This window comes from Lontra canadensis, unplaced genomic scaffold, assembly GCF_010015895.1.
Source record: "Lontra canadensis isolate GAN:19392208 unplaced genomic scaffold, GSC_riverotter_1.0 scaffold426, whole genome shotgun sequence".
In the NCBI taxonomy this organism is placed as follows: domain Eukaryota; kingdom Metazoa; phylum Chordata; class Mammalia; order Carnivora; family Mustelidae; genus Lontra; species Lontra canadensis.
In genome coordinates this window covers 48909-62845 of record NW_022631419.1, presented here as the reverse complement: position 1 = coordinate 62845, position 13937 = coordinate 48909, and the positions used below count along the sequence as shown (strand labels likewise).

The 13937-nt window shown below is 42.9% G+C and overlaps 1 protein-coding gene across 1 annotated transcript in view; it reads left to right on the top strand.

Annotated features, from left to right (window-relative positions):
• The first annotated feature begins 7548 nt into the window (after positions 1 to 7548).
• LOC116862993 (fibronectin type III domain-containing protein 3B-like) overlaps positions 7549 to 13937 on the top strand; it is a 28729-nt gene continuing 22340 nt past the window's right edge. Inside the window, exon 1 of the mRNA XM_032850460.1 lies at positions 7549 to 7687. Coding sequence (XP_032706351.1) covers positions 7577 to 7687 — 111 coding nt within the window. The 5' untranslated portion in view covers positions 7549 to 7576. The remainder of the gene's footprint in view (positions 7688 to 13937) is intronic.

The following is a 13937-nucleotide window of genomic DNA, read 5'->3' as shown; positions in this document are numbered from 1 at the left end:
GCCCAGTCTCATTTGATTTACTAAAAAGCAAAGGGGAATATTTGCCTGTACCCAAGGACCTTTCCAGCCCACAGAGTACGGGAGAGGTGAGCGCAAGAAAAAGCCCCCAGACCACTTCGTGTGCAGGTTCCTACATGGCCTCACACTAATCTGCGTGGGCGGAAGCGGGCGCAGGGCACTGGCTTCTGGTTGCCTCCAAGGGAGAGCCAAACCCTGCTCTCCTAGTCACGGGGAAGTGGCCAGAACAGATGTGTGTGGATTTTGAGCAGCAGTTCTTTCTCCGTTTCAGAGGTAGAGATGATGGTTCAGTGTTTTTGTTTGAATCATTTTTTTCCCCCTATTGTTGCTGTTTCCATAGTTATTACTAGAAAGCTGTTTCTCGTTTTGCTCAGAAGGCTAGAAAGGACAACCATTTTCAGAGTTTCAAATCAGCATGGAGCCAGTAAAGAGAGAGTTGTTTCTCATGAGGAAAAGAAAACAGCAGAGGATACTGTGGCATCACGTTAGTTGTAGGAATGTGTACAGCTAACTTTTGTCCCTTCTCTCCCCTCATTTCTTCAGCTCTCTCCCTCCTTCCTGTTTGTCTTTCTAAGTCTTGCTAATAAAGCTTACAAAGGAAGACCACACTTGAGGAATTGCCAATCCTTGTGACTGATGGCATAAGTCCATAAAGTCGGGTATGAGAGGAGGTTCATGAACATAGTTGTTTCTTTTTTTCATATGCTTTATGATTCTCTGTCAAAAATTTGGCTTTTCTGCATTTTTATTTGTTGCTACAGTCGTGGCACAAACAAGCTGCACAAACGTTTGTCATAATTTTTATTAGACTTGGGTTTTATATTGGAAGCCACTTAGAAACTTGTAATCACTCATAAAGCATTAGCTGCTTGATAGTTACTTTGTTTTAAAAGAGAATACAGTAATTTCTTAGTAACCTTGCAAACACCTTTACCCAAACACAACCCAGCAAAGAAAAACTACCAGCTTCTGTGACTGAAAAGTTTGTCCTGTTGTCTTTTTGACTACTGCTGGTTTTTTTCTTTTTCATATTTTGTTTTTTGTATTTTTTTGGCTTTGCAACAGGAAAAAACTTTTTTTTTAAGCTTTATGTATTTTTTTCTTACTACTACTATATAAATCGCTAGAAAATTTCTCTGGGACATTTGTGACAATTCTGAAACAGGGCTGGCAATCAAGTCTCACTATTAGAAGTCAGTTGGTATTTTTAGCAGACAAGGAAACTTTCTTGAAGTATGAATCCAACTTTGATTTTACTAATGTTCCCATGAGGATATTTTTCTCAGGCTGTAGAACCAACATATTGTAAGCAAAATGTTTACATGCTGTTTAGTTTATGTGAATGTGATGGGTTACTTTGTATTTTATTGGAAAAGGTGCAAACTTTTTGGAATCATAGTTACCTTGAGTGGTATGAATTTTTTATTTATTAATATATATTAGATGACTTATTTGCCCTGTTGCTTTGTAAGAGGTTCCTGTCATTATTGATGTGTTTTCTGTCAATTTCCCTTTCAACAAGGAACCCATTTGATTTTTGAAAGTGCATTTTAAACTACAGAATGGAAACAAAAAGTTAACACTGATCATGTGCAGTCTTCTTATTGGTTCCCTTACTGTAGCTGCTTTTCTAGACACTTCCCTGGGATAGTCTAGAAGTCAGTCAAAAAACACATCAGAGTGTAGGTAAAGTGAGCTTGGGAGCAGGTGCCTCTGCCCTGACTGGATTTAACGCGGAGACTCAGGTCCATATCCTGCAGCCAGGCTGCCCTTGGGTTCTGATGGTAGTACTTCGTTCCTTTTTGTGTTGTGACGTTTCTTTTTCTCTTGTCATCTGAAACTAATTTGGGTATTGTACTGCTCATTCACATCTTGAATTAATGTAAGGAAATTTGGGTCATTGGCCCACGGAGTGAGGGACCAGGACGTTTTGTTATTAATTTGAAGGCCAGGTCCACCGACTTAAAACTCTCCCCGCAGTGATTAGGGTTTTAGTTTTTTTCAAGTGAGAAAAGCTTCCTAGTATATAATTGCTTTCTCTGGCCTTTGGAGGTTCTTTCCTGAGAATCATGTTTTTCATGAATTTGGCCAATGTGTTTCTTGGTATAGGCTGGGGCCAAAATACCATGGAAAACCTTTTTAGATTTGGAGTGGGGGAAGCAACATAAGAGGAAAAAGTAATAAGCCAGTTGCCTAGAGTAATGTAAAAACTGAAGACCTTTTGTAATATTCTTTTAAAATAAGGTGTTTTTTAAAAGCTTTGGGGCATATGTTTGGACAGAGAGAAATGTCTTACTAACAGTGAGGATCTGTTCATTTTGTTTCCCAGAGTGCCCAGGCCTCCCCCCGCCCCACTGCTGTTAGCTCGCGAGGGACTTCATCCCTAAGTCCCTTAGCGCTGGTCCTTGCTAGCAGGTACTGAAGGTGGCAAGGAGAGGGGGAAGGTAACCACAAGTGCTCACGTGACATCCCTCCCCTGTCAGTCAGAAGGCTAGAACTGGCTAGGCATGAAGCACTTGTGGTTTTAGTGTTAGGATGTGTGGTTAGGGGGGAGAGGTGGTGAAGGCCTGTGGTTGTTACCCAATTCTTTGAAATGGAAGTATGGGTAAGAGCACAGTGAAGACAAGGAACGAGACCTTGGAGCTGTGGAGGCAGGATGGGGGAAGTAGAGATGGTTAGAAGAGTGTTGTAGCAGGGGTCCTCTGTGGTCCTCTGTTTTCCATTTTTTAATCCATATTAGTTTTGCAGCACAATTTTATTCTTCATGTGTGAAGGGTAGTGGTCTAGAGAATGGGGTCCTTGCAAGAACTTGGATATGTGCGAGGGGGAGAGTGTGAATGTGGCACAGCCTTGAATAAAATAATGTGAGTTCTGGGACCGATTTGGCCAGCTCAGATACACACCTGTCTAGGGGAGAAGGAACCCAGACGAAGAAAATAAGTGTTTTTTGTTTCTGATTTTGTTTTTTTATTTGACAGAGAGAGAGAAAGAGAAGCAGCGAGAGCAGAAACAAGCAGGGGCAGTGGGAAAGGGAAAGCAGGCTTCCCACTAGGCAGGGAGCCCCACACGGGGCTCCATCCCAGGGACCTGGGATCATGACCTGAGCTGAAGGCAGATGCTTAACCATCTGAGCCACCCAGGAGCTCCGGAAAATAAGTGTTTTGTCAGGGTAGTTTCTTCCGAGACTTTCTGACTCTAACAAAAAACAGGCGTAGCTCAGTTTTCTGGAGGTTACCCGTCTGGCCATTCAGCTTCCCTTAGAGCTGATAATCAGCAAATAATCAAGGAAGATGGTTGAAGACACATCTGGGAGCTTCAGTGACCCCACAAGGACCCTTCCCCTTATGTATGTACATGACTAGCCCTCTGGCTTCTTAGCCCAAGGAAGATGTAAGACAGCAAGCTTAGGATATGGTCCTGAAATGCGAGGGGGTTTGGTGTGTGGCTCGCAGTATTGCCTCATGAGAAAGAGGAGAAAACCAACAATTACTCATAGGATCTTGAAATAGGGGTGAATTTCTCTGGGTATGTAAGGTCAGAATGCCTCAGTAACTCCTTAACACATCACCCTGTGACTAAACACAGTATCGTTGGGAACAATAACCCCACATCCCTAAGAAGAAGTCAATTTACGGCCAGCCTGCTCTTTAAAGAGGGGGATGTGTCATTCCTGTCCACAGTCATTACAGATAAAGTAAGTTTTGTTCCTTAAAGTTAACTGTTTGGATAATAAGGCTTCCACACTTGCTGCTTCATCTGTGATGCTAAATTGTTTGTATTCCACAGTCATTTTAAGGGACAACTTGGCAGGCCATTGCCTTGCTAAATAGCTGGGCATTATCTTGCTTAGAGATAACTTACTGACTTTTTTCATTATATCTTTTGCATTCCAGTCAAGTGAAACTATTGTATGTATGGGCAGAGAGCCTAGAAATGGGAATTTAAGTACTGATGGCTGCAAGTACCTCCCCACCTAGATGAATCTTTTTTTTTTTTCTAAATTTTAATTTTATTTTTTTCAGTGTTCCAAAATTCATTGTTTATGCACCACACCCAGTGCTCTATTCAATATGTGCCCTCCTTAATACCCACCACCAGGCTCACCCAACCCCCCACAAATCCCTCCAAAACCCTCAGTTTGTTTCTCATGAATCTTTTACCTGATACTCCACTGGGGATAAAGTTTGGTTTACTTCTGATAAAACTCTTAGGGATTAGAAAAACAGGCCTTGGATTTTAGCAAGCCGGCCTAGGGACAAGAGGATCAGCAGCTTTGGTTATGGAGAAGCGGGGCTCCGTGCCCGGCTTCACGGTGACTTTTGTTCTCTTTATTCATTCTTCAGTTTCCTCCGTGATTAACTGTGGTTGAGTTTAGGCATTAGGAGTGTGGGATGTTTATAAATTCACACTGACGGCTGTCCGAGTGATTGTCACATAGTTGACTTTCTTTCAAGCACAGTTCCCCAGTTCCCTCTGTCCTCCCTTCCCCCTATCCGGCCCCCTTCCCAGTAATCTGAAATAATCACCATACATCGGCGAGGTAGACAGGCATGGGTGAGGTAGATAATCCATTGTAGAAGGGGGAAAAAGGGATTCAGGCATCTTTTTTCTTTATAGAATGGCTGCATTACCCAAAGTTGCCTGTACAGTTTTCAAAAGCAAATACAATTATAATTATCTCTTTTCCCTAGTGGACTTGGTTTTGGTGGGTATTTTTGTAACTCTGTGTGGGTCCCCTACTCTCCCATTCTCCATCTATAGGACCTTTTAGGCCTCAGGTCTATCTCCTTATCCCACAGTTGTAGAGCCTGGATTTAACTCTATAATTTGGACCTGACATCTGTGGTTAAGAATGTTCCTATTAATAGCAAGTGCCATGGGTTAACTTGGCGCCAACCAGAAATTTTCTTAAATTGGAATTGTCACTGTTAGATACAATGTTGGCCTTGAGATACTCTTTTGTATTAAGGACAGGGGACCAGGGGACCAGGAATGCCTGAATTTGGTTTCAGATTATAGCTATCTCCTGCTGCCTAGTACCTGCAGATACAAGAGACAGTGAGAAGCAGGTTGATGGGATTTGAGTCTCAAACATGAAAAATCAGGCAGCTGGGTTGGACCATGTGGAGAGAAGGAGCCCACAGCCCAAAGCAGGTCCTGACTGAGGACCTCAGTCCTTTGTACTACCCCTCTCCCCATTCATTATTCACCATTCTCTGGCCTAATGGAAGGACCTAGAGTAGAGGCCGAAAGGACCTAGGGACAAATCCCTGAAGTCGGTTTGCTCCAGCTGCCCCTCTTGGGAAGAGAAAAGAAGGACAGATTCCGTCCTTGGGTTGGTCTGTGAGATGAAGGCTCCTGTGGCAAAGGGCTTTGGCCCCTCCCTGGGGGAAGGGGGAGAAGAGGGAGCCATAATCCCCGCACCACAACCTCCCCAGCCCAGTGCCTTGGGACTCTCCTGGGGAGGATCGAGGAAAAGGTGGAAGAGAGAGCCGCTTCACCCTGAGGCTTTACATACTCAGACCCCTGATGTAAATGACTGTCCTGTTTATCCAGCTTGCAATTTGGAAGAAACATGAAATAAAACATTCCACTTCAGAAGCAAACCTGTGTAATATCGGCAGTCTGAGGAAAGTAGCTGCCCTATCCTTATGCACTGGGAGGATTAAATATATTAGAAATAAAATTGAAATGGACATCAGTTCTCCCTCATTCGACCTACTCAATCAAACAGTGATGTCATGATCGTGTCAATGGAATTATCTTAGTTAATTTTATTGTGCAAGAATCTGTTTCTTTCATCAGGATAAACTATTGGGCTTTGGGTTTTGTACTTTTATTTGCTTAGGAACTGAGTAATTGCCTCATAAAAACAGCAGGATGGTACTATTAACACCGAATTATAAGACCTGTTATTACAGAATGTGCTTCCCTAGTTGGGACAAGACTTCGTTGTTTGGTGCTTAAAATAATTAGTTTCTCTGAATGGGGTTATAATGAACAGTGTAAAATTTTACCTTTTTAAAATAAAAAAGTTTACAGTCTCTTGGGTGGCTTTTATGCATCATTTGATACTTCCAGGGAAGGAGTTTCTTTTGGGTGGGATTGCAGGAGAGGGAAGTATATTTAATGTTCAGAATGGAGGGGTTTAAGAATGAGAAAAATATTCTATTTCTGTCACACCTGAGACAACTTTGAGATAATTGTTAAAGGATTTATCCTACCGTTTTGCTTGATTTGGACATTGGGGTTCCCAGTTGTGATTTGGATTAAAGGATTCATTGATCAGATATCCTCGATTTGATATTTGGAGGGATTTCATTATAAGTGATAAAAGTGCATGTCCATTTGTTTCTGAACAGATTTAAAATGTGTGTCTTTGTTTTCTCTTCTTGGCACATGATGTTAAACTTCTTATGCCATAAATTTTTAGGCATAAGTGAAGGATATGTAAATACTTCTTAAAGAACAAGTTATAATTTTATTTTTATTTTTTAAAAGTTTTTCTTTATTTATTTGAGAGGGACAGGAAGAATGAGTGGTGGAAGGGGCAGAGGGAGAGAGAGAGAGACGCAGATTCTGCTGAGCAGGAAGTCGGAGGTGGGGTTCGATCTCAGTACCCAGGGATCATGATCTGCGCTGAAGGCAGACTTAACCGACTGGGCCACCCAGATGCCCCAGCAAGTTATAATTTTAAATAGGAATTTGTTGTTATTTTCCCACTGTTGAATTGGAAAGGTAGTTTTTGGTAGCAGGTACCATTTTGGAATGACAATGGCTTTGTGTTGTCTTGAATACTTGTATGAAAATCATTTTTTCCGAGGAAGCAAGGTCGTTTGCTTTTCAGCCCTACTCTGCACAAGGTGCCATGGGTTCTGTCTGAGATACAGGGGAGTTCAAAATCTGCACAGTGATGAAGACATAAATGCACAGCATGTTAAAGTCAATTCAAGGAAATAACAGGAGAGAGATAATTAGAACATGATTAATTACCAAATTAGTGGCAGGGTCAGAAATTGCAACAATTGCAGTGTAAGCTTTGTTAACTTGCTTGGATTAACTGCTTATGAACAGTATTTTGATCCTAATGAAAAGGAACACCTGTTTTTGTAGGTCATCCTCTTTGGCCTTGTTTCCTATAATTAAAGATAATGATACCACCAGTTTTTGTTTGACACTTGACCTTCTCACAGTATTGTCTCATTTTAGCCCCAGAAATATCCCTGGGGTAGGGTAGTTAGAATTACTCATATATTTAAAAAATTTATAACTAAACGACAAAGTCTACGTCTGGGAGGTTATGTTCCACACGGCTGCTCGGAGACTCAGGTTGGTGGTCTCCTAGTTCCAGCCATTTTCTTGCTTTGGCTTTACCCCTCCTTGGGGCCTGGCACAATAACGCCGCACTATAGGATTAGAATAATTTGACTTTCAGCTGACTTTCTGATGGTGCACTTAAATTGCTGATGTTGTTCTACATGACTTTTTGGGGTCCTGGGTCCTTTTTAAAAAATGGTGGTTCTCTTGCAGGAAGCCAGTTGAGGGAAATTCTCCATGAATGTACGTCACAATGATGATGACCGACCAAATCCCTCTGGAACTGCCACCATTGCTGAACGGAGAGGTAGCCATGATGCCTCACTTGGTGAATGGAGACGCGGCTCAGCAGGTTGGTGTAGTAAGAGGAAAATTTAAGTCCCAACTGTCTAAGTGAAAACCATTAACCCAGTTCTTGTTCTGGTTTGAGATGCAAAGGTCTGTGCTTGTGAACATTAATAGTTCCAGAGGTAAGTGTTTTTGCTGTAGAAATAGTAATGATTTTTACGAATATCTGATTATTTGATAACAGCAAATCTTACCTCATTCAGTTGGTATTGCTGCTGAAGCATCAGAAAAATGTCTGATTTTTAAATGAATCATTTTGAAAATATGTACTAGTCTTCGGAAGAAAATGTCTGTTTATTCAGGTCCTGTGTTGTGCTTGACTAGTTGGCCTGGATGGCCAGAGCAAGACACTCTGAGGGTGAGTCAGGTTTTGATCTCACACGGTGGGGGAGAGGGGTGACCTCGGCAAGATGCACAGGTCCACGTGAACCCACCCCAGCTCCTAGAGCGGTCCTTCCAAATGGAGAGTCTGCTTCCCAGAAAGTGACGGGACTTATTCTCTGTCAGTATTACTGAATATCGCCAAATAGAAAAGATATTGCAGACTCATTCATGTAGCACTTGGGAAGAAATTTAAATGGGAAGTAAAACTTTAAAAAATCATTAGATGAACTGTTCCGATAAGATTTTTTTTAGTGACTGAGAAAACAGGGTTTGCTCAGTCTTTTACTAAATAAATACCCTTTTGTCTTTGCACAGTTCTTCAGGAGCATGAAAGTAAAAAAAGTCTTTGTCTTAGGAAAAGTAGGATTGGGAACAATTGTGTGAAAAATGTTTGCCCAGACTTGATCAGTAACTCAGATAAGTTAATCAGCCATTCCTTTAATGTCCGTGTGTGCTTGCCCCCGCCACCTCAATCTGTTACAGTACGTGAACAGCCTTTATCCATCACAGTCCATTCATACTTTGCCTCTATTGGATCTTACTTTGCTGCCTAATTTATTTATATTACTTAACTGTGCTTTAGACCATAAACCTTTCAAGAACAAAGAATATCTATGGGTGTTCAGTAAATGTTTGTTGGTTGGATGAACTTTACCCCTTTTCACCACTGATAAAGGCACTTCCCTTCCTGACTCAATCTCTTTCTCTCTCTCTGCGCTGGATCATTTCCACCAGACATCCTGTAGTATCTTTTACCTCAAACCCACAAACAACTCTCCAGCACAAGATCCTCTCTCTTGACTCCACATCCCTGTGGAGTTACCACTTCCTGTCCGCCTCCCTGACAGTAGGTGTTCTTTAAATAGAGCCTCATCTTCCTTTGCCCTGTTGCTTTTCAAGCCCAGAGTCTTCACTTGCATCTCTTGTCCTCTTTTCCCAAGCCTGTCAGCAAGGCCTGTTGGCTTCATCTCAGAAACATGTGCTGAAACCATTAATTTGCCACATCTACTTCATTGCCGCTACTGCCACTGGACTCCAAGCCAGCATCTCTCGCCAGGGTAGGGCATTCCTTCTCCCTGGTGTCTCTGCTTTCACTTTTGCCCCAGCAGAAAGTATTTGCCACACAGCAGTCATTTGAGAGAGTTTCCAAAAACACCACATCAGGGGTGCCTGGGTGGCTCATTCAGTTGAGTGCCCGACTCTTGGCTTTAGCTCAGGTCATGATCTCAAGGTCTTGCGATTGAGCCCCGTGTGAGGCTCTGCGCTCACCGTGGAGTCTGCTTGAGATTCTCTCTCCCTCTCCCTCTTCCTCTGCCCGCCCCCCCTGCTTGCACATGTGCGTGCTCTCTCTCTCTCTCCAATAAATATGTAGAGAAGAACTTGAAGAATACCCACGTCATGTCAGTGCCCCGCTCAGAGCTGCCCTAGAACACCTGGAATAACATTGCAGTGCAGGGCTGAGGCCCGTCAGCCCTCCAGGTGTAGCCCTTGGCCTATTCATTGTACTCTCCATGCTCTGCTCACGAGGATTTCCAAAGTACAAGGGACCGTTTTAGGTGTCTGGTCTCCCTTTTCACTAATTAAAAGGCTGAAAAAGCCAAGGTATTCAGATGTGACTTAACTTGGGAGGCACCTTGGGCCTCCGCTCAGTCATCTAATTCCCGTTCGCGTAGGTACTTGGAGACCCGAGGCCACGTGTCCACGTCACTGTGCACCATTTTTGTGTTTTGGTAATTTGTTCCTCGGTGCTGTTCAGTTTGCACAGAACACCCTTTTGTAGTTTATGATCTCTGGCACACCAAATCCTTAGTTACAGAATTGTTGAATTCTCTCTTCACACAGAATTTTTGAATTCTCTCTTCACACATAAACTTTCTTGCACCTAGAAATGACCAAAGCCTGAGAAAAGACTGTGGACATCTTCAGGTCATGTGGCATTTCATTGCTCTGCACGTCTACCTCAGCTCTAAGGAGAAGCTGCTTAATAATTTGGATTAATAAGATCACATTTTTATTGTATCTGTAAAGCCAGGAATGGGAAAATCTTAATTCATTTTTTTTCTGCACCATCAAATATCAAGCTTTCTCAAACGGGCTATATTTACTCTAAAAATGATCATTGGCACGAAATGTTTTAGGCTTTCTAATTAGCAGGTATGGTCGTGCTCACAGCATTAACATTTACAGGTTATATGGGCCAAGCTGTTGATTGGCATGAACCCTGAGTTTCTCTTAATGGGACATACTTGTTAAGTGGGCGGAGTGTGTTTGAAATCTCCCTCCTTGCAGGATCAACCCAAGATTTATCATGCCTTGAGGTTACCTCTTTGTCACTGTGGCTCAACCTAGGCAGTGGCCTCTGTGCCTGACGTCTTTCTTCCTCTTTCTGCCCCCAGAGTCTCCCCATCTGTGTCTCCCTCCTTTCCTGAAACCTCTGCTCTTTCCTTTGGGCCGTAACATTTAGCCTTGGCCTAGTTAGAGTAGAATCTTCAGGGCCTTTGCGTGGAACCTGGGTTAAGGCACAAGGTGAAGACAGACCTCAGGAGCAAGCAGAACCAAAAACAATGGAAAAATACCAGAGAGGAGGTAAGGAGAGAGGAGATCAACAAAAAGAGCAAGGACCAAAGGTCAGGATCCAAAAGTCTGGGACTGCACAAGTGTTGGGTGCTTGCCTAAGACACCTGTTGGTATTTGCTGCTTGTTCCTAATAGCCTGTTTGGTGTGATGCTCAGGAGACCTGTGTCAAAGGATCAGGACACGAGACACACCGGAGAATATGATCCCTACTAATGTTTTATGGTTTTGTTTTTTTTTTAATTTTTTAAAAATTTTCTGAGCATAACCTAGAGATTTTATTGTCTTCATAATATAACAAAATACAAAGCTTAGAATTGGATCTCTTGGTCCTTTCTCTTCCATCTCCTCCCAGTTCACAAGGCTTGCATCTCTTTTTTATTTTTACTTTGAACTGATCTCTAAACCCAATGCGGGGCTCGAACTTACAACCCCGATATCAAGACTAACATGCTCTACCAACTGAACTAGCCAGCCCTCCCTGCTTGTGTCTCTTAATAGCCAGCCTTCTCTTAGCTCTGCAGTTGTGCTCGATACATTCAAGCCTAGCACAATCTTCTTTGTAGTTTTAGCCTTTTTTGCAGAAAATCTGCTTCGTCTGCCAAGTATAGCCACTGTGCTTCCTCTCATAATGCCGCTTTCCCCTGGGCGTAAGGAGAATCTTTGCCTTTCTGGTGCTGTGTCTCTTTGTGGGGCTGGTGCTGGCCACGCTTGTTGCAGGAAGCCGGCTGGGTTTTAGAAATGCCCAGCATGTTCGTGAGAGCACTGTCAGCGTGGGAAGCTCTGCTAGTGTTTTCTCGTTTCCCTGTGCCGTCCCTCTGAGGCATTACCTTTTCGTCTCAACCAGGACCTTCTGGAGACCCAGGGTTGACTTCAACAATGGCATGGCGGACGCTGTCTGGCGGACGCTGTCTGGCAGACCCTTGGGGGTGACATTTGAAGGGAGGGGAGGGCGGCACTTGAGCCACCACCCAAATGAGACTGTCAGGAGGAGCTGCCCTCCGGCCGCGGGGCTGTGCCTCGACCTTCGCGTTCGAAGCAAATATGGCGAAGCTTACCTTGCGTGCGTTTACAGCATTCTTAATACTTTGCAGCTGTGCAGAGCACATTGTAAACATTTCCGTATATGCTAAAGAACCACCGCAGTTATGAGGAAGCTCCCCGGTCCCCCCAGGCCGCCGCCTCCTGAGTGTTGTCGTGATGGTTTCTGGATCCCGTTAGTGTGCGTTCTTGCCGAGATCGCCCGCTCTGTTCTGGCTTTCTAAACGAGACGCTGTAAAATCTCGGTATGCAGAGTCATGTTAAGATTGGAAACGTTGGTTTGTCATTTTATAGAGGTAGCAGGAAAAGGATGATTCTTTCCTTAAAATGAAAAGCCCTCCTCGTCACGAATGAAGATTTTAAAAAATATGTTATGAGTGGAATGAACAAGCACAGGAGTAAACACACAGTGTGGACAGAAGCCACCTAACAGTTTTTGCGTGTTGAATAGCTTTTTTGACCTATCATCCACACGCCCTGTCATTCACTTATTTAAGGTACACAGTGGAATTTGCTATAGTCACAGGATTGTGCACGCATGGCCACAGTTTTAGAACCTTCTCATCATGATAAAAAGAAACCCTGGTGTGGTCACTTCCCAGTCCTTTCTTCCCCATATTCCTAGGCAACCACTAATCTCTTTCCTTTCTCTGTAAGTAATTTGCCCATTCCGGACATTTTGTCTAAATGAAAATGTGCACGTGTGGTCTTTTGCTTCTGACTTCTTTCAGAGGTTTGTCATAGCATGTATCAGTACGTTCTGCCTTGTTAACTGGCAAGTATTAACTCTAGCACATGAATATATTACGTTTTCTTTCTTCATTCATCAGTTGATGGGCATTTGGGTCCTTTTCACTCCTTGGCTGTTAGGAATAACGCTGTTGTGAACATTTGTGTGCAAATTTTTGTGTGCATGTAAATCTTCATTTCTCTTGGATCTCTACCTAGGAGTGAAATAGAACAGTTTTATTTTGAACCACCGTTTTCTAAATAAAGTATCCCTGTTCCTCTCACTATAATTTCTTCTGCCTCTAAATAGATCAGTGTAGCTAAGTTAAGTTTGCTTCCCTGAATATGTCCGACAACATACTATTCTTGTCAGGTTTCCTGACCTGAGTTTTTGTGTATGGCCCTATATAAATTATGGCCAGTGCCCATCAATAATCAGAGTATTGGTGCCTACATTTCCAGAACCTATGATACATAAATTTAACTGTCTTTGGTTTTAGAGGTTTAGAAATGTAACCGCTAGTTTGAAGCATGAGAGTGCAAGCATCACCAATTTCCAGCTTTTTCTGTTGCCTTAGTATTTTGTTTTATTGCTTTATTTTTTTAAAAGATAAGTTATTTGAGAGAGAGAAAGAGCGTGAGCACACAAGTGTCAGGGAGGGGGCAGAGGGAGAGAAACTCAAATAGACTCCCCACTGAGCAGGGAGCCTGATGCAGGGCTTGATCCCACAACCCCAAGATCATGACCCGAGCTGAAATCACGAGTCGGACAGTTAACCGACTGAGCCATCCAGGCACTCCTCTATTGGTTTAGTACTTTAATAATCTCTGAAGAAGAATTACAGCACTCACCCTGTTTAAATAAGGAAAACATAAGGTTAAGAACCGAAGTGTTAACGCAGACTGTACTGATTTGCTAATTTAATCTGTGATACTTAGAACCTATAGGAGGTTGGTATGTATGCCTCTTTCTATCTTCTATATATGTTCATTAGGGGATCAGTGAGGGTGGGGATAGATTTAGATGCCTCTTTCTCCTTCCATTCTCAGAGGGCAACTAGCAAATGTTTCCTTTGTCGTATTTCTTACTTTTTTTTTTTTTTTTAAGCTTGTAGGATATTAATGGCTAATGAGTAATCGTACTGCCTCTTCTTCAGGAAGTGGATATCCTTAATGTAAATAAAAAACTCGATTCTCCCAGTGGCTTGGGATGACATGGGCACACATGGGCTTGCCCTGAAAGACGGAAGATTGAGATACCTCATCCGTGTCTACAGTTCTCTTGACTTTGTCTTTGCCTTTCGATCAGCATGCAGCCTGTCATTTTATCAGGATCCGGTTTCTTCCCTCTTTTGTTTCTTCATTGCCAAAGCCTTTGTTTCCCCTGGAAGGAGCACACAGCCAGTGGTGATTTCCTGGAGCGTTACTCTGAGTACACATTTCCAGTCAGCACATTAAACATATTAAAATGTTCCACGTTCTGACGGTGCTCGTCATCGGTGTGTCTCTTACATCAGATGTGCTTC